At 41.7% G+C, this 20,509-nt stretch overlaps 4 protein-coding genes across 5 annotated transcripts; 2 read left to right on the forward strand and 2 right to left on the reverse strand.

Moving 5' to 3' along the window:
* Positions 1–36: 36 nt before the first annotated feature.
* On the reverse strand, positions 37–8,314 carry LOC135484199 (uncharacterized). Its single transcript, XM_064765429.1, has 15 exons — positions 8,078–8,314; positions 7,585–7,635; positions 7,013–7,120; positions 6,682–6,720; positions 5,362–5,436; positions 5,023–5,150; positions 4,557–4,717; positions 4,380–4,461; positions 3,801–3,958; positions 3,287–3,531; positions 2,868–2,976; positions 2,507–2,649; positions 1,872–2,233; positions 1,544–1,698; positions 37–1,174 (listed from the first exon to the last, which is right to left on the reverse strand). Exons 1-15 carry the CDS (start codon positions 8,267–8,269, stop codon positions 1,149–1,151), a joined length of 2,034 nt encoding a protein of 677 aa, XP_064621499.1. The 5' UTR covers positions 8,270–8,314; the 3' UTR covers positions 37–1,148.
* A 726-nt stretch (positions 8,315–9,040) lies between these two features.
* Positions 9,041–13,035, forward strand: LOC135484201 (hydroxyacyl-thioester dehydratase type 2, mitochondrial-like). 2 transcript variants are annotated; one of them, XM_064765433.1, is made up of 5 exons: positions 9,041–9,310; positions 9,744–9,826; positions 10,273–10,373; positions 10,518–10,593; positions 10,929–11,067. In XM_064765433.1, exons 1-4 carry the CDS (start codon positions 9,045–9,047, stop codon positions 10,569–10,571), a joined length of 504 nt encoding a protein of 167 aa, XP_064621503.1. In that variant the 5' UTR covers positions 9,041–9,044; the 3' UTR covers positions 10,572–10,593; positions 10,929–11,067. The 2 variants fall into 2 exon arrangements, with proteins under 2 accessions (XP_064621503.1, XP_064621502.1); XM_064765432.1 differs by lacking the exons at positions 9,041–9,310; positions 9,744–9,826 and having other exon boundaries at positions 10,312–10,373; positions 10,929–13,035.
* On the reverse strand, positions 9,730–16,940 carry LOC135484200 (uncharacterized). The gene is made up of 6 exons (XM_064765430.1): positions 16,686–16,940; positions 15,065–16,388; positions 14,692–14,835; positions 14,213–14,275; positions 13,043–13,454; positions 9,730–10,800 (listed from the first exon to the last, which is right to left on the reverse strand). The coding sequence occupies exons 1-6, from the start codon at positions 16,848–16,850 to the stop codon at positions 10,698–10,700; spliced, it is 2,211 nt and encodes a 736-aa protein (XP_064621500.1). The 5' UTR covers positions 16,851–16,940; the 3' UTR covers positions 9,730–10,697.
* A 1,026-nt stretch (positions 16,941–17,966) lies between these two features.
* Positions 17,967–19,639, forward strand: LOC135484848 (cysteinyl leukotriene receptor 1-like). Its single transcript, XM_064766540.1, has 3 exons — positions 17,967–18,435; positions 18,661–18,881; positions 19,161–19,639. The coding sequence occupies exons 1-3, from the start codon at positions 18,122–18,124 to the stop codon at positions 19,637–19,639; spliced, it is 1,014 nt and encodes a 337-aa protein (XP_064622610.1). The 5' UTR covers positions 17,967–18,121.
* The last annotated feature ends 870 nt before the right edge of the window (positions 19,640–20,509 follow it).

A 20,509-nucleotide genomic window follows, 5' to 3' on the forward strand; every position in this document is an offset into this window, starting at 1 on the left:
CTCACTGGCCAGCTGTTGATGGGCTAACAACTCATTGCAGTGCAAACACTATGTTACAGAAACAAGATCAAGAGATGTACTAAACACGGCTGCTTAAGACCATAGAGAATGGAGATGTGTCTTTGCACAATTGACATTGATAAGTTGTGCTAAAATATGTGTCTCCACCCTGTCCAGGCAGATGATGGACAATGTCAACTTTTTACAACTGAATACATTGTCACAACCAACATACCATGCTGAACACCCTGGCTGAGAAAAATGTTCTGCTTAAAGGGACAATATAGGCTTGGAGTTCGTTCCCCTCCCTGATGGCTGGGGCAGAACTTTCATTTTCATAGCAACAACCTAGGCACCAATTTTGTGAAAGCGGTTAGCCTTCAATGTGGTGTAAGTGAAAGCAACACTGTGTTTATTGACAAATTCTTCTTTATTAGAGGATTGAGGAAAAAACGACGTAGAGAAGTTACAGTTGTACAGCTCAAATAGTTAGACATTAGAATTAACATAATACATATAATCAAAATGAGCTGATATAATGTAGGCTATACGGATTTCAAGGATAGAAATCATTATGAATATATAACAATCACCATCTGCACTTATTCGTGCAACATTATACAAAATTTACAAGTTTTGAGATCAAATAAACTGATTATCTTTAGCTAAGCTTTTGCACGTATCTGTCCGTCAGACTGAACTTCCAGCGGTATTGCCTGCGTAGCCTCCGCGCGTGCGTTGTCTAGAAGCTGAGCAATGTCAACACGTTTAGGGTCAAGATGCATGTTCGTCTGATGCGCCCAGCCATCGACTGACGGCAGCTACCGCGCATTCTCACATTCCTTCTTATAGGTTCCAAAGCGATGCGGTCAGCCTAAATGCAGCTTCTGGTGAAATGCAACGTCAGTGGGGACTAGAATTACTCACCAAGGATATATCTCGAGAAAGATTAGAAAAAAGCCACAAAACACACATTATTACATAAGAGATGGACCAGATACAACATGATGAGAGATTATCTCGAAATATTAGTGCCTTATTTTGATATAGCACCACCGAATTGTCACGTTCTAAGTTAACATCACAAGGTTTTAATCAATATTACAACATGTCCTCGTCTAACAAGAGACATTTTTGCTATCATCCGTTCAACGTGCGGCTAGGAACTTTCGACCTGAAAAACAGAAGATTACGAAAGGTGAGAGACTGAATGGAAGTCAGAGACGAAACCAAACATGCTTATCAAAACGTCACTGATTTTCTGTCACTCAGTTATGCTTTGGCTCCCGCGCGGGAATCTGTCTTGATCAACCATCCCAAGGACCAGACGCAGGCCAATGAAACAGAATCAGAACAAATATGGATATAGAATTGTCATTGTTTTAAAGTCCTGTTTCCTGAAGATGATGTCACAGCTAATGCACGTGTTACATCAGAAAACAGCGTACATCTGAAGGTCTCGAAGACGTTCCTAAAAGATGAATTGACGTTGGTAAAGTCCATGACATTCACTTGCTCATGACCTCGACATTTCATTACTTACCAGTCATCATTTCCGGTTTGACAAAGTCGGCCATGCTAGTTGTCTCGAAGTTCCTGTTTCCTGTGGTATCCATATGGAAGAAGTGAGAATGTTCGATCGGTTTGTTCTTGTGTTTGATGTCCTGGTTAAGCATCGTCTCTTGTGCGTTTGTAAACCTGGAGAAGAGGACATAGGCACCGTTTAGCTCAATTCACGTTACACATTGACCACATTTGCGTCTGAGTTAACTTATGGTTGTATTGCATCCTCTTGAACGAACGATGCATCAACAGAGCCCGGGAAAATGAACCTCAGATATTAGCAATCAAGCCTTGTACTTGAAACTTACAGCCTCCTTTCAGGGTGTGTGTAATCAGCCATCATGACTGATGACGCATGTATTGGCACATCCGAGTCATCCCTATCTTTATAAAGCTTGGCATTCATATCCTTTGTGTTCTCGCTGTGATTGATATGGCCGAACTGAAATTCGGAGATCTTCTCCATCTTTCCCGCCGGTGGGATGTTCTCATCTGATTTTGGCTTGCCGTCAAAGTTCTCCTGTGCCTCGGAGGTATGGCTTTGTTGCGTGTAGCCCAAGATGAAATGGGTGCCCTTGCCGTCTGCTAGACGGGATTTGCATTGGTCTTGCTGGTTGCGACGGCGGTTCAGGGAATCGTTTGAGGTCATGAAGCCGTCGATGAAGTTGAACTGAAAAATGATGAAAAAGTCAACTCGGGATCTGAACGAAAATGCTAGTCGCTTCTGTTTCAAGTGGCGCTCAGCTTTCGTCAACAAAACAGAATATTGTTGAAGGGAATATGTCAGGGGAAAGCAACCCGGTGCAAACTGTTCATTAGTATCCATCCTCTTTCTAAAGACACCAATGTAAAATGAAAAACATCTTTAAAAAACATGGTAGTTAACTCATGTTGTGATTAGTTCATTTCAAATCAGAAATATAGAGAGATATTGATTTCTCACCTGATGATCGGTGGTCTTGACCTTTGGCACGGGGAAAGGCAGAGCTCCATCGGTTTCAAGGAAGTTGTATTTGGATGGCTGAGCGGTCATCGGAGCCATCGCCTTAAAGTCTGCAGGAGGTGCCACGTAGTCTTGTTTTGACGCTGGAAAATAAGACAGGCAGGTATACTCAACAGAAAAGTACAGCGTAAATACATGTACTTGCCGTTAAATGCATGATTGGTAAAATAAAGTGGTACGATTAGCCCCTCACTCACAGAGGCGACAATTGTACCGGGGCCACTCCGATGGTTACACGATAGCCCGGTATATTGGAGGATTCAATGTTCCATCAAACGTTTCGCAAAACAAACCGTCTTACTAGATTTTTGTCTGTCTTGAGAGTGTTTCTGCATGTCGCAGGAGAAGACAACATTGTGGCCGTGGCGACGTTCCAGGTTACGCCTTGCTATATCCATTGTATCCGCATGCTGTAACACAAGACGAGATGTGTCATGAGAACATCTATATCGCAGCACATAAAAGCATTATTAAAATTTCCGTCAAGTGTGAACAATCGTTATTGGAAAGTCTCTAATCCAAATTTAGTCTCAGACGACAGTTATCAGACGATTCATCGCTTTGGACAGTTTTTCTGTATGGTGATGATGATGGTATAATGATGATGACGATGATAATGATAAGACAATTTGCCGTTAATTGGCGTCTCGTCCCAAAACCATTTTGAAAGACACATTTTCAGTGTGGGAAGGCATATCGCTTGGAACATTTCTGACTTACCACGCCAGCTCCCATCTGCTTGATGTGTTGCCCGAACTCATTGGTGGTGGTACTTTGGAAGAAAGACTTGTCGGTATCTCTTTGCAGTACCTCAGAGTCTCTTGGCGGAGGCTGTATGAACGGCTTCATCTGTTGCCTCATCCCTGCCGTCTCGTAGTCCTTGGCGTACATGCTCTCCGGCACTTCATTATCGTTGCCAAACTTGAAATGAGCTGAAGTGTGTTCTTTTTTTCCATCACGTGCCTCTGGAAATCAACATTGCAAGATGTTCTTTAGACTATGAAAGGAGCTCGTCAATAATCTGACCGATCTTCTTAGGTATGGGTGTTTCGATACTCATGCTACATCAGTTTCTACACTGATTCTCACAAGATACTTTTTTGCCAAAACTCAGCGCAAGTTAAAAACCCATCACAAAATCTGGACCAGTGCGATTCATTGACGTTGAAGAAAGACAGAGCCTCTCTGGTTGGATAATGCAAACGGAAGTCCCAGCATAACTCGGAATTCTTACCTCCAAATGTGATTGGAGCAACATGGTTGATGGCGTGCTCAAACAAGCTTGGCATGCGCCCATCTTCGCTCTTTGGTCGTCTGCTGGGCGTTTGCCGATTCTCATTGTTTTCCAGTTCTTCGAGCTCGTCAAGGAATGTCACAGATTTCTTCTTGTTACTGAGAAGTAAAAACGTTTATTTGAAGATATGTGGAAGGATGTGATTTGTGTAGAGGAACACTGATTACAACAGTCGCGGGAAAACGGATGTCAGTCTGTGTCCACGTACTGCTCCCGAAGGGAACGTGTATGGAGAAGGAGGCGAGACGGAGACGATTACGGACGTGAAAAACTGGCTGATAGACAGGTTCCTGTGTGAATCCGTTGGCCACGTTGTATCTTGAATGACTTTTTAAACCATTTCTATGCTACTGTGGCAGTGGAACACTTGGCTTTGGGGACCTTTATAGCGTTCTCGAAGTAAGCGGTAGCGTAGGCGTATGGGCGTCGGCGTCTTGCTCACGAGAGTTAGATTGAAAGCTATTCGAAAATGAAAAGATTGCCTCGAGGACTGGAAGCATTCATTTTAAGTCTACTTACTCTGACCTGCTGATAAGGTTTGTGTCGGAATTAGGTTTACGACCGTAGTCTGTGGTAAACGTCGTCTGGAAGGAGTTGTCCACTGAAAGTGATGGTAAACAGGTTAAAAATGGTGTATGAACGAGTTGACAGGCGCATTTACATTTGAACGAAAGGTGTCTAAACGTTTCGACCTACCAATATCGTTGTAGTCTCCTGCCCTAAAGACGTTAGACGACCTTTCCATGTCCTTCATGAACTTGGTCACGCCCTGCGCGGCATCGATGCCTTCTTGCAATATTCTGTTCCCTTCATCATCGGGCAGGTTCTCGTATGCTCTTTTCGTCTCGGACTCGTAGCTGGAGAAGACAGGATGTTCACACTAATAATGTAATGTGACGATTTAAAAGAACTTGAAAATTATAGCTGTCCTCCACTCTCGATGGTGGTTGTACCAATGCGCTATGAAGAACTATGAACTTTTTCTCGAATTGCGAAGTCTGAGTTCTTTCATCGAGCATGTGATTCAACTGAAATCGAGACATCAACATTTCAGCATTGCTTGCCTCACGCCTAACAGGTAATTTACATTTGCGTGATCTTTCACAAAAAGCTATAGATGCAGCTGCCAGCGTGAAATCGGGAGACAGAATGACAAGCTTACTTTGAAGGGTCACTTCCCAGGTTTACGTTGGTTCCCTTGATGTGTCGCACTTTCTCAAAGTCAACTGGTAACTTTATCTTACTCGTGTCCAACTTTGGATAGGTTGGCCGACTGGGATTTAACATGACCTGCAGAGGTGGAAAAACAAGGTAGGGAAAATTAAAAGAAGATAATTATGCAGGTTTGAAGCTTGAATATATTCTTTAGTCTACAGAACGGAATATTGGGTGTATACTGGTGATTTTTTCTATACTAGGATGAACGGGTACGAATTTTGACGTGCTCCATGCCACACCTCCCATTCAGAAATACTGTCACATGTGTTTGAGTTTCCTTTACCTCGCCATCTGCGAAGGTGTTCTTGTATTCTGAAGTCCCCATCTTTCGATCGCCTTGGTACTGGGGTGCCATATCCTGAAAAAGAAAGATTATACAATTTTTTCTGTGAGACTGATCTCAGTCGCTGCTATGCAACTTGCGACTGGTCTTGACTTGCTGGTGTCGCAAACCTATTATATCCGATAAGTCGCTACAGTGACGCGTCTGGCAATATTCAATCGATGACACAGTTTGCTGGGTATGGCACTGGGGAGGAGATTGTAAGTTGTAACGTAAGTTACTACATGTATCATCTGCGATGGTAGCAGAAGTTACAGCTAGCTCGATGGGCTCCAAAACTAGCAGTGTTTCGAACTCATTTTCGTTATTTCGCATCTCCACCAAGTGTTAATATTATTGCAGAGTTGTTGTTGATTGCTAAAAATATTAATTTTCAATCGTGAATAATATAGTATTCGTTTTTCTCAATTAACATTGCTACATGTTATGCCTTGTTGATTTGTTGATGGGAAATTTGTATAACAAAATATTTCCGTTTAGCACTTGGCATGTTTAGTTATACATAGGCCTTCACAATCTAAAGTCCATTAGAACTTTCTAAGGTATATGTATATGAGTTTAATACTATTCAACCTCAACTAAGTTAAGCCAGATTTAGTCCAACACAAATCCTTTGAACTTTCAACTCACTCTTATTTTGATAAACAATACTTGATGTCCAATATTTCAACACAGGCCCTTTTAAAGGGGAATTAATGGATTTGAGACCATAATAATCCTTAAGCTGTTTAAAACTCGAAGGGTTTGTAACATCATGTAATTACAAAATTATAGGCATATTTTTAAAAGCTAGTATGTTATACTATTTCACACGTTGTATTCAATAAGCATTAATAGAAATGCATACTCTCACGACAGTGGATAACTCAGCAAATCACTCTTTCATAGTTTTTTGTGCACTTTTAGATTGGGCAAAATATACAGCATGACGGTGAGACACTCAATAAAGTATGCATCGATTTTGTGTCATGGCAATGTTAGACTAATTAGTTACATGCCTACATAAATAATTAAGAAATAATATTCCCATATCCAAATGCCATACAAATAATATTGTATATTAGCACTAGTCTGATGACAATATTCGACACTTGGGTCAATAAAACAGCAATTTGCAATATACATGTACTAATTTCCGATACTTCGGTTACTTCGATATTTCGTTGCGATCGGATGTGGGGCCGGTTGTGTTAATAGATAGATTGACTGTTGGAAGCACGTGTCCCAGTCGTTGTGATGACGTCACGAAGTTTTACATACCGGCCAGTTGATCGTCCGATCACCTTCGTAGATCTTGGGCTGAAAATATAGGGCATTGGGTTACTGATCATAGGGACTCCAGGAAAAAGATTTACCTTTCCTCCGCAACAATGCGTTTTGGCTTACGTTTACGTATTCATTATGTAATCCAAACCTCACTACTATATATTTTCAACAAAATCCACTGTTTTGCCCTCGCTTGCCACACATCTTGGTGTTCATTTACACAAACAGCAGCAAAACTCCGAAAATTTGCTTTCTGTGCTTTTTTTCTTCTAAAACACAGCTTGTTTGATATTTTTCGGTAGATTTTAATTTGTCGTCTGCTCACCTTGGCAACGTTCTTTTTGTCATAGTCGGCTTTGGTTGTTGACGTCTGGAAAATATTATTCGGCAGGGAACTCCCACTGTCGTTGCCGAGTCTGAAGTGGGTGGCGAGCTGATTGAGAAAGACGGAATGGACAATCAACGAGTTGTTTCGTGACAGGACGATGAAGACACGACACTTCGCTTAGACGGCTACGACATGATGCTTTCAGCCCATTGTACGCTGGTAGTCTCAATGTAGCCCGAATTCGTCATCCTATTTTATATTTTCCTGCACGTATTCATTAATGCGACACTTTTATGAAATCAGCTGACGATGATCAGGAATTTCGGAACTCTTGAAAAACCGCCGTCGATGAAATACATACATGTAAACATTTACATACTTCATCGTTCGTAGCTGGTCGTATGGGTTGCGATACCTGCCTAATGTTCTTGACGAAAACATGATTATAACTTTCGTCCTCGACCTCATCATTCGGGATTGTTTTTCGCAATGGGCCGGCGGCCCTTAATTGGTGCATTGACGGGCAAAGGGAAAGGCGTGATAACCTTAACTGACATTCATGAACTTACTTGCGTGTGTTGCGTTTCGTACTGTTTGCCAACCACTTGCGGCCTTTGACCCTATAGGAAAAAAGTGAACAAATCATTGAATGAGAAGGAAGTTTATAAAAAATCTGAAGGTGAAGTCCCTCAGCGACCCAATTTTTTATATAAGATATATATATATATATACGTACGATTGGTTTTAGTTCCGCATTTACCTTTGCACCTGTCTCTGTTTAAGACAAAGACCACATTTAATCGTCTTTGGTTGAAACGAACATCTTTTGCCCGTTTGGTCGAATCTTTGTAATGCGCGCAACCGACAATTTAAAAGGGACCTTTTGATATTATCGGCATTAAAAGCGCGCATTACAAACTTGTACCGTCAACAAACCCAAGCTAACGCCAGTTCATATTAGTTTTCTTTTCCTTTAGTCATCATATATTCATAGTTTTAGCGTCAAACTCCACTATTAGTATCACGAAATGATTTGCGGACGTCTAGAGTAAAACTACAAACCCTGAATTCAGATACGGTTGTACTCTTCCATGACGGATCGTGATGCTCCGGCCCCTTGAAATTATATTCCCCATTTTGTAAAACGTGACTCTGCTGTAACACCTCCTTGATCTTATTTGGCTCATTTTGTCTCCCTGGACCGTAGAGTTGTCTCCGGCGCCCATCCACTGCGCCATCCGTAAAAAGAGCCATACTCGTCAAGAGAATTAAGAAGCGTCCGAGTCCTTTTCCCGCGGGTCCCCGTGTCCGTCCTACTACTAATAAACTAACTCGCCTTTTTACAGCCAATTACATGATCAGGTTTTTGGTTTTACTTCTGGGCGAAATGGTGTTGTTGACACGCGACGTATCGAACTCCTGTCGCATGGCAACCATTGTGGTGCACAAGGGATATTGGGATTAGTTGCGTCATCGCTCGGATTTAACCCAGGCGGATATTTTGGATTTACTGATTGATTTGAGCTGTGAGAAATTCATACTGAGCTAAGCGGGAACAAATAGGCAAGATTTCCACAAACCAATGAGAATTTAGGCCCTTTTCACAACCTGCCCGGGTATCGACAATAGCCTACAAATGGGTCAACAGTGGTGATCTTTGTGACACGGACTGGGTATACTACTGTGGCAGAATTAAAGTTGTTGAATACGTTAAAATCTGCAAGGTGCCATCCTGAATTCCTTGATGGGATAACATACCTGGGCAGCCCATCGCCTGATCCTAATTTGGTCTCATGCGTCCGAGGAGTGTAACTCATGCCGGGTTATTGGCCTATCTTAGACTATCGACACTGGCAGGAGAAAAGTTCATTTATGCTGATTCCGAGGCACTTACATGCTTACTCGCATCGATACAGAGGTCATCAGCAACGTGTCACCTCTTTCTCACGCCGAAGACATACTCGACCCCGGCAGGAGTGGTAGTGGCCCACATTTGCCGGGGATAATCACAACAAAGATGTCTGCGCCCATGTTTTGTAAATTTTTATTAAAAATTCCTTCTTTTTCTTCAAAATATGGCCTTAATTTGGCAGATAAAACTTCAATTATTTGCAGAAGATGGTGCTCTGTAAGAGTTGGTCAGACTGCTGAACTGACGAAAGTATTTACTTCGAGGGATGTCCAGAAATTTGCAGATATTTCTTTGGACACCAACCCTGTTCACACGGATCCTGAATTTGCTAAAGTACACTCGAGGTTTGGGGCCTGTATTGTTCATGGCGTGCTGATTAATGGGTAATTACTATGGAACGAGTTTACAATCCCCGATCACACCCCAAAAAAAGGTAATCGGTTGACTAACCAAGCACCACTGTTCAATGGATTTATAGTTGAATGCGATCAAACTACGTCATTTCCGATCGGGGATTCTAAAGTTTAGCCATTACTATCTTCCGAATAATAGGTGTTAAGGAAATGCACAGAGGGGTTGGCGAGACCATGGACTGGAGATAGACATGATGACTGATAAATCTCTGCATACCCTCCTGTCCTGATCCGGCCTCCAGCATGAGGCCTCTAAATCAGAATCTTCACTGGTGTAATGAATCGAAGACAAGAACAATACATTTCATAGAGCATTACAATACAAAGTCAAGTACAATACATTTCATAGAACTTCCACCTAAGGGCTTGTGGGTAATATATTCTTCCCTTTCTCATTTGAAAGCTTGGTATCTGCCATATTTGGAACAAAAATTGGAGGTCACGGATCATTGTACCTCTCTCAAACTGTTGAATTTACAACTGCATGTAAGTTGAGTTTCAGTGCACCTGTTCATCACATGAAAAGAATGATAATTGATATACTGACTACTAGGCCTACAGAGTATAAAGTATTGCTTGTTGAATACAAGTCAAATCCAATGACACTGAAGATTATGATGCAAAACTGCAAACCTACCATTAAAATTACATATTCAATAATAGTGAAGAAAGACCAACTATTTTCAACAAATTCTGTTTTATTTATAATGATACTGGTCATAGTTCATTGTATGCTGAATATATCTGTGCTATTGGCATGTGATTTATCACATAGAAAATTTGGTTGGGTCACTTTTCATGCTCTGTTGACAAAGAAGTACTAGTTAAACCAATGAGGTTAAGTTGTCAACTCAAGGACATTGATTATCACTTGGTTATAAATGTGTTAGGTTAGACCTACAGGTATATTTATGAGGTTGACTCCTTTCCAGTGTTTGTTGGTGAACCAGTAACTGCCAGGGCAGAAGTAACAAAGATCGAGAAAAGGATTGTGGAATGCACCTTCAACTGTGTTGCAACAAATAGGGATAAGGTTGGTATACATGATTGCGTTTAAAATAACATTTGAAGTTTTGGTCAGAGTCAAACTCATGAGAAAGAGAGAATGGTGGCGCTACCAATGGTGTTACCACACTTATTCTGATTTTGAAGTAATATGATTCGCATTTCTTTACAGGTTGTCCTTCGGGGAACAGCCAGACTAATGGTCCCAAGGGAGGCGTTGGTGTGAGTGACAGAATGACAATAGCAAGGTATAGCACTTGAACTTATGTTGTCGCAAGTGTGCAGTATTGTAGATTGCGTGTTTGTTCACTGTTCTTTCAGTTAAAACATGTCACCATTTCCCAGGGATGTTTCATGTGTTGGCCTTTCTTTCCTCTATCTGCTTCAAGTAGTCAAACTCCCTGGGGTTCTGTGTACACTGTTGTTGATTGTTAGGAGGTAGGACTTTGTTGTACCTGAAAAAATCAAACGGTAAGACAATGTGCTTATTATAATGATGGGGTTAAAGGGTCTATATATTTGTAGTATGTCTATGTAGTATTCACATCCCAATTTATTGAATACAATTTATGAATTTTTCCAGACTGATCAAACACTGAAAGCAAACTCAGCCGTAAGATGCAAAAAGGAGAAGTCTTGGAACGATTCAGGGATGATACTCAAACAAACATTGTAAGGAAAATTCAGTCCCTTCATGACTTAGATGATGATGATGACAAAGCAGTGTATGATGTGACTCTTAAGGCAGGGGATTACTCAGTGCAAGCTCACAGGGCCAACCTGGCAGCCAAAAGCGACTATTTCCATGCCATGTTCTCGGGGCGTTGGTCGGAAAAAGAGAACACTGAAATAACTCTTCATGAAATTACACCCGTTGGACTGAAAGCTATTTTCGAGTTTGTGTACCTTGGAAGAATTACCATGGACACAGAAAACGTTGTTGATATTGTCTCTGCTATTCATCATTGTCAGTTTGAGGCTGCCTATAAGATGTGTGAGGACTTTATTGCTAAGAAAATTGATGAATCAAATTTCTATGATCTCTTACGTCTTTCTGAAATGTACGATCTAAATATTCTATTGGCAAAATTGGCAGAGTTTGCTACAAAATTGTTCATGCCGAGATTCCCTATGGTTGACCACTGTGCTTTTTTTAAGCAGTTAGATTTGTTTAGTTCAAGTTTCTTACGACTAGTTCTGAAGACTTGGGACTTTTCAGATGCTGGTTTTGGCAAGATTGGTGTCTATGACCTCATTGCGACTTGGGTTTGCCAAGACTTGTCTAAACGTGAACATTTGCTGAGAGACTTGTTGTCAGCTGTGGCAGATGGAGTTTATGTAAATGAAGCCTTGCGGTATGCTAAGTTAAAGCCAGCTGATAGATTACAGGAAGCCAAAGTTGAGGGGCCAAGGCTAGTTTCAGTTGTCTCGAAAGATATATGCGAACAGATGCCTCTCTTTAAAGACGATTTCGTATGTTATGATTTTGACACAAATTTGATAAAGGAGATGGCACCATTTCCTGCTATGGTAGGGACAAACCTGTGGGAATCCGGTATTGTAGTCATGAATAACATATTATATGTGGTTGGGGTGCGTAATCTAGTAACATATGCAGTTGATAGTTGTTACAGATATGACCCTTGCCTGGACAAATGGTCTCCAATTGAGCCGTTGCAGACCTCGCGCACTCAATGCCCTGTTGTCGCCCTGAATGGTAAATTGATTGTCCTGGGTGGGAGTGCTGTTAATCGAATGATTTTGGATACAGTTGAAGTATATGATCCTATAACTGATACATGGTCATATGGTGTACCAATGCCTGGCCTATTAAAACATCATGCTGCTACAACGCATCAAGGAAGTGTGTACGTTACAGGTGGTGAAAAGGAGGCCAAATCACGTTTAAGACAAGTACTGTGTTATGCCTCTGAAAAACTTTCTTGGTCACAAAAGGAGGACATGATTATGGCGAGAAGTGGTCATGTGGCTGTTACTCACAAAGATCGTATGTACCAGATTGATGGCTTGAGTCCGTTGCAGCCATTTTCAGCTAATGCTCCATTGATAGAGTACTACGATTTCGACACAGACTCGGCCACACATGTCACGTGGACTGGTATAGACTTGACATCAGATCTAAACGACCTCAATGTGGATGGAGGTCTAAGCACGGGAGGCTTCATGCACTTTTGCGTTAGCAGAGATTACAATGACGGTGATGATGAGTGTGGTAAGATAAAGGTTTTTAGATTTGATTCAAATTATAAACAGATGGTTGAAGTCTTTCAAAAGGAGAGAGGCAAAGATGATTACAAGTGCTGGGTGTCGCTGTCTTTTCCAAAGTTTGTTTTGGAACACCTGCCTGCCAGTGCAGAGAAACCGGAAACCAAAAGCGACTAATGAGGACTTCCATTGCATTCTAATATGCCACAATAGGAACGCACCATGTCTAAGATCCTGCAATACCAGAGTAAAGTCGAGTTGGCTTGCATTTACATAACATACCCTTGTCTGTGTTCTCAATAGTTCCCAATTCCATACAAGGAGAAGTCATCAAACCAATGCTTTCATGCCAGACAAGGACTGGTCCTGTCTTAAATCAACCAGGTCGGACGTAGGTCAGGATGGCTCCATTCTTTATCAGCCACAGGGAATAGGCATGGCGTTTTCCTGATGCATATATCATGATCTTACCTTCTCCAGTCTCCTTTGCAAATGATCCAAGGCAGCATATCTATCTTATAATGAAGGATGTAAGAAAGCTCTGGACTGACAAGATTCGGCGTCCCCGCTCCCTGTCCTCTTGTTATCAGCTGCATCCACTTGTCATAGCAGCAATGTTGGGCAGAAAATACCTCGCTATCCGGAACTAACAAGGATCTGATACACCGCTCTGCACTTGGTTTATAAACCTCAAGATGTTCCTCTGGATTACTTGCATCAGTCCACGATACATAGACATTTTTCTCGGGGTCCCACACCTTGTTATCGAATTCCATACCTACGGGGTAGTAGCAGGGACAGCTTGGCAGGCTGGCAAGGTTTTTCAGTTGGCTAAGAAAGAATTCATCCTTGCAGGTTGCCCACTTGCCGCATGCATCGATTTCTGTAAATATTCAAAAGAATCGTTTTAAAGCCATGTTTTGTTGTGTGTTTTGCAAATGTTATTCTTGGAAGACTTTTGTGCTTGCCAAGTTAAAGTGATCTTATCCCAGCCTTCTGGTTGTGACTTTAGTCCTCATAAGAATCAAACACAACTCTACATCCATTAGAAGGATTGTTTGTTGTGTGTTGCCATCCCAACAGGGGCCACTGGCACATCTAGGCCTATTATAGAAGGAACAGAGATATTAAGAGGTTATGATTTTCACAGCCCACAAATTTTTTGGAATATTTGCATGAAGGGAACTGCTGTCTAATGTCTTGGCTGTAGAATGGGCAGTTCTTTCTCTCTACCACACAGATTTTGATAGCAGGCACCAAATCCATTTCTTTTCACAAGCAAGAACATTAAAGGGATGATATCAGGGAACCAGGTTGGTCAGATAATTTACACAGATTGGCAAATAGGTGGAACTCTCAGTATATTGGACTGTTAATGCTCTCATCGGGAATACTTTTATTACCACCAGTAAGTCAAGCCAACCCATGCAGTTATTGACACATGGAGACCACCAATTTGGACCACCTAGCTCTTGTTTACAACCACCCTTAGATGTACTCTGCCAATCTATATATTCGTTCATAAAGATGTGTAGGGTTTTGTAAGATTTAGATTTTTACGAGTTCACTTCACCGTATTCTTGCATTTGTTGAGTTGAAGGCATTTATAAATTTTATAGAATAAAATGATAATTTTCCAACCTGTGTTTAGTGTTTCTTCTGTTGTGCCTTGACCAGGCATTACAGGGAAGATATCCTGGAGACCTGAAAGGAAGATGCGGTTACTGAGTGAACAACCTTCTATGTTTATATCCTTCTTGTGCAGTGAATGGCACCCGATCAGGGCTACCAAATGCCTGAGGAGCTGATGAAACCTGGTGTCCTTTGACTTTAAATTGCCTTCATTCCCTCTCGACACAGGCCTACTGCACTGATTATTGTTAGCTACCGAATCATTTGGTTATAAAGGATTCATGGAAACTCACTTCAATAACGTCGCAAGTGGATTGAAAAAGTGTCCTCAATAAAAACATTACCCTGACTGATTGTGACATCCATAGAATGTTATGAATTGCCTTTTCATATGGACTTCGACTACCAGAGATACGGGCGAACGATGGGGGGGGGGGGGGGGTAGTGGAGGTATGTACAGTGGGATCCAGGTTGGGACAGGTCCTTACCTATTTCAAAGCAAGGCTTCACTTTGCATTCCACTTTATCTTTGAATACGCAACTGTCGCCGCAGTGTCTTGATCTCTCCCTAAAACCATAACCACATGTAGCACTGCAACCAGACCATTCGCTCCATTGCTTGGCGGATCCTGCTATTCACGAAATACAATATAAATAAACAAACTGAAGTGACAGACTGCACTTTTTGGTGTAATTAATGAATACAGCTCTTCCCCTCTTGTCTTGCCCCAGTGAAAAACCAATATCAGACTATCGGTTGCACCAGTGATGTAACGCGAAGGACAAACAATAGAGAGGGGCTGCCTGTATCCCACGCCATATATGTAATGACCACAAACGGCAGCATATAGCCATACTTACACCCGCCGTCCCCTGAACCAAAGCCGGATTCCTCCGTTATGATGTTCCCAGCTGCAGGTTCCTCAGTAACTGACAGAATGTCTACCTCAGTTGACGCATTCGTCCTTTGTCCGTCTGTGTCTGACTTCAGCATATCTGATGGCACAAGAGTAGGAGATACCACTTCTGTCACATACCTTTCGTTCCCCTCAACAACGACAGTAGCCATTGGCCCACCTACTGAAGTCGCAACCACTTCATCAAAATTGTCTCCGCCGGATGAATCTGTGATGTTCTCAACATTAATCAGCGTATCATTGACGTTTTCTCGCTTCTTGAAGTCATTTTCTTCTCTTTCACTGTTTTCATGTCTATTCTCATCCCTTTTCCCATGAGTTCCTAACGTGCTGTCGCCGGTTTTGTGACTATTTTTGTGATTATTTACATGACTATCGATATCTCTATTGCTTTTTTCATCATTCCTCTCCTCGTTGTCCTCGCGACTATCTTCCGCCGTATTCGGCTTCCTATCCACCTCATAGTCATCACCTTCTAGAATGTCATTATAATCAGCAAAAAGTTCGAAATCATCGTCATCATAGCTGTCGTAATCAAAGAAATTATGGTCATAGATGACTACCCGGTCTTCCTCTTGCTTATGGCGGCTTTGATAGTTATAAGGACCAATGGCATCACCCCAATGAGATGCGTCCCGTTGTGACCCGTCCCATATGAAATCCGGCACATGTTCCTTAGTCGTCGAAGCGAAAGTTGGAGTGGACACCGTCGTCTCTGGAGCAGAATTCCAGAGGGAACTAATACTGCCGAATAGCCATGAAAGGCCAGATCGCTGCTCGGGTTTTTCTGTCGTAACATTTGTTTCGTCTGTTGATACGACGGCCACTGACTCGGACATTGTCACATCATTTCTTTGATCTGTTTGCGTATCACTTTGTGAGTCTGATCTCCTTATAGACGTGGGAATGGCAGGTGACCCCTCAAGCACATGATCTCTTGCCCCTAGTGGAGTTGTTCCGCTGGCGTTCAACGATGAAGGAGTCGTTTGAGGATCAATGGCACTGGCTCCAGTTTTGGAACCTCTGCTCAAAATAATTTCACTAATACCAGCTCTTGCGATGCTGTCCAATGCACTATTTTTCCCAACGGTGCTGTGGATTCTTGTCACTGTCTCTGTTTTCTCGATGTGCCTGACTTTGGGTTGGGAAACTACCGGTAGAAGTTCATCCGCCAGATCACTAACGTCCGCGTCGTCGCCGCTCTCCGCCATCCCTCCATAGGAGGAGAAATTGACATCAACAGGATGTAGGGATACGTTAGCAACATTCTGAAAAATAAAGGATAATAGGGTGGAGTGATGAAATGCTCAGTTGCAAGCACCAGCACATTGGCGGTGGAAGTGGAGTGGAGTTGAGGTGGCCGGGGTGGGGTTTGATGGCGATTGGTTGGATGTCAGTCGTGAAGTGAAGATGTCAGTCGAGCAGCTTATACCGGGCTTCTATAGAATCCATGCTTGGTCCCTTAGAGTAACCAGACTAGTCTGGTTACTCTAAGTTAGACTTGACCATCTTGACCAGCAATGTTTTGAGATCGAGTCAGGATGGGGCCTGATAACTGTACTCACCTTCAGAATGCAGAGAGAGACAAAGAAGTAACACACAGAGGATGGTTTAGTCGTCATGATGCAAAACTGATGGTTAAATATTCCTTCTCGAATACGTCCCTGTGTACTGGTAAGACATCCCTTGTTGACTACGAAATCACATCCTGATACACGCCTCCTTACCATCAGCTACAAGGAAAATACCTTCAGACTGATTCACAGTCATGCCACTTTCTTCCCTACTCTTTCTTCGAAGATTTACCTTTCACCCGATCATTCATGAATAGATATTGCATGATTTGTGTGTAGGATGTACGTACACTTGGTATTTTATCAGAAGATTTAATTACCGAAGACCGAAACATTGGTAGGCATGTATTATTTTTAGTTCAGGCTGTGTGTGTTTGATAAACTTCTCGGAACTTCTCGAAATGCAATTATCATTCCATTAGGCCTATGTTTTGGTTATCTTGACGGTTATTATTATCAAGATAGATAAGGAAAAAAGATATATCCTGTTTTCCACTGGAAATTCACTTTACTATCCTAGTTGTGGTAATATGCTGTATTTTAACATTTAGTTGATAGTCAAGGGCAGACAAGAAAGCAAAGATATTTAAATGCAGCGATTGAAAGGAGATCACATTCATAGCAAATGACTAACCATTAAAATTAGTAAATGAATGTCATTCTTCGATCCTTCGACTCTTCGGTCCTCGCCCGTCCCGTCCCAGCCCATAACCTTTAGCTATTCATGGTAGGAAACAAAAATCATCCTCTCGATGGGTTACGTTTATTTGCCTTTGCTGATTTAGGTCTATCGACCCCCTGAAAGCTACTTCGTGGAGGTCGATGTTTTCAAGATTTGATAAGACAGTAGAACAAAGGGAATTTAGGCCTAGGTTCGAGTGGACTATGTGTAAACACAATAAACCGTGTATTGAGCTAGGTCTGAAGTATTTTAAATGCGAGGTACGGGACAAAGGAAAAGTGATGATGAAACAACGGATACCAAGCTGATGGCTTTGTTCACATTTATATATATCTACTCCGACTGCACATGCAGTTTCCAAGGGGTTTCCAACAACAGCAGTAAACAAGTAGCCTATTTTCGCGTTGATCGTGAAACAATTTTAGATCATATCTCCTTGTGCTATAAATGGAATAATGAAGTAGCTAGGCGATACCAAAATATCAGTGATTTAAAACAATCGCACAAACACCAATAATTAGAACTTATTAAGGCTCAGAGCATATGTTCAGGAAATCAACCTCACGTTTTACTCAAGGAAACGAATGCGATGTTAGCCTACCATCTCAAATGCAGCAAAATGATGAGTCTACTTGAAAAGACCATGGCCTCAATATGTAGACTTACACTTTAATTTATATACGATGTGAGGAGAACTGTCTCCGGAGGCACTCAGGCAGGCCTAGTTTTCGGCCATTAGTTGAGGATGGCGGGAACGACGGACGACATAACGCCATATCCCAACGGCAACGATGATGATAGGCTCCTAAAAATGATGCAGGTCATCATCACCATACTCGCCAATTACGCCTGGATAGTTGCTGTCATTTTCGGTATACCAGGGAATATTCTGTCGGTGCTGATAGCCACTAGAAAAAGAAACAGAGGTCTGTCCCCGTGTATCTATATCACCGCAATGGCAGTTGTTGATACTGCGCTGCTGGTACAACTGGCCTGGCTTTCCCTGTTTTTCTCTGATATTGGAAAGACATTTTTGACTGATAGAGGTATAATATTCAGGTATGTAGTAACTCATCTATCGGCTAATACGTCGATTAATTAAATTGTCTTCACTTTGAATGACATCCATTTCAACAAAATCTTGCATGACAAGTACCGCTGCGATCAAAACGAGGCCAAACTTATTTCCCGTTAAAAATATTGATATCCTGTAACAAGGCCTTTCATTCGAATACATTAATGTATCTTGGAAAATGTATTCGAAAATTGTTTGCATTCTTCTAGAGTTGTTGTATACACGATGACTACCTTTGGGACCCAGTCAGGATTCTTCCAAGCAGCTATGTCAGTAGACCGCCTGATAGCAGTAAGGTGGCCTATGGCTGCACCTCGCCTCTGCAGTACGCCCAGAGCTAAGAAGATCGTCATTACGACATTTTTGGCAACAGCAGTTTTTAACATCAAAGACTTCTTTACCGTAAAGTATGTTCTGGATCAAGCTACAGGTAAACCATCCTTTCACTCAACTCTTACTGAGCATTGATGCGTACGAGGGGAGAGCATACAACTGATCCGGGTATTCGAGGATGCAGGTAACAAGTCTCTTGTCGTAAAAATTTGAAGTTCCAGTCAGTTACTGACTGAAAAAAGAATGCGTCATTCACAGCGATAGCTATTGATTTTGATTTCTTTAATCTGAGGTGGATTTTCATAAGCCAGCCATTTTGGAATATAGATGATATCTGTAGCATCTTTGAATTGGCTTTATTTCATTTGCTTTTTAGGGGTTGAGTTTCTTGTAGTGTCAACACCAGGAGATGACGAGCGTCTTAAAGTTTTGTTGGCAGGAGTAGATATTTTCGTTGGAAATATTTTGCCGTTTTCCATCATATTCAGTTGTAACGTTATCATCGTAATCACTATTAAACAGGCGTCAAAACAGCGCCGTCTAATGAAATCAGGACTGGATACAAATGCCAAGGACACACAATATCTGACCCGGATGTTGCTGTTGATCAGCGCCGCTTATATGGTGACGTCACTTCCTTATAGATGGTATGAGTTTATGATAGGTATACCAGGCGTGGCATCTTATTATGATCTTACCAAGCCATATTGGAGCCTTCGACATACACTGGAATTATGGGCCGTTTATGATTTGTGGTGTTGTAATTATGCTGTTAATTTCTACCTTTATTGTCTTGGAGGTGGCAAGCGCTACAGGGATGATTTAAAACAGTTGTTTAAAAGAAAGCCTCAATAAGTAGTTGACCTTCAACTGCAATACCAGTTTGGACCATGACGAGAGATCTCCTTTCTCTTCCTGATCTTCATTTTGAGAACCATGCCTGATGTTACGCAATCTAGATAAAGCATATTGGCATTAAATCAACATAATGAAGGTGGGTCTGATTTAAGAATTGGATTCGTGCCTCTCAGAGGTGCCCAAACGATTTTTCAAGTGCTGTTAGCGCAGACATTATGCGCTTAAGATATGACTCAAAATTTTAAACTCTTAGATAAAGTTCTTAACCTGGTCTTTTTATAGTGAAACAATTCGTATCACGTTATAATGCCTACAAATTAGAAAAGTCCAATCCTAAACACCATAGACTAAAGCCTTTGAGATGAATATCTGAATGCATCTGGATGCCAGTTATAACTCTGCCTTCAGGACAAAAATTGCATGTCCTCATGTTGACTGTAAAACAGTTTTAGATAGATCTACTATAATTAGCGGTATCGATAAATACCGTAGCCAATTCTTCAGAGATTCGAAAATAAGGCTGATTGCTTGATCACAAAAGCACAAACTCAAAGGGCCCGGCCAGTAATGCTTATAGGAAATGTACCCATATGTTTACTTAATTATGGAACGGATACGCAGTGTAATAGTCCCGACTTCAGCATCATGATGAGCCCGTTAGAGGAAATATTGGAGGATATCCCCGCGTAAAGCTATCTATAGGGCGTATTGTTTTCAATCGTATAGATATATAGATGGACTTCACAACGCCAGATGACTATGCGTCCCTTCAATCCGATGATGATGATAATGGAGTCAACAAAATCATGCAGATCGTCAGCACCATACTTGCCAATTACGCCTGGATAGTTGCTGTCATTTTCGGCA

Source organism: Lineus longissimus, chromosome 3, assembly GCF_910592395.1.
Source record: "Lineus longissimus chromosome 3, tnLinLong1.2, whole genome shotgun sequence".
Lineage (NCBI taxonomy): Eukaryota > Metazoa > Nemertea > Pilidiophora > Heteronemertea > Lineidae > Lineus > Lineus longissimus.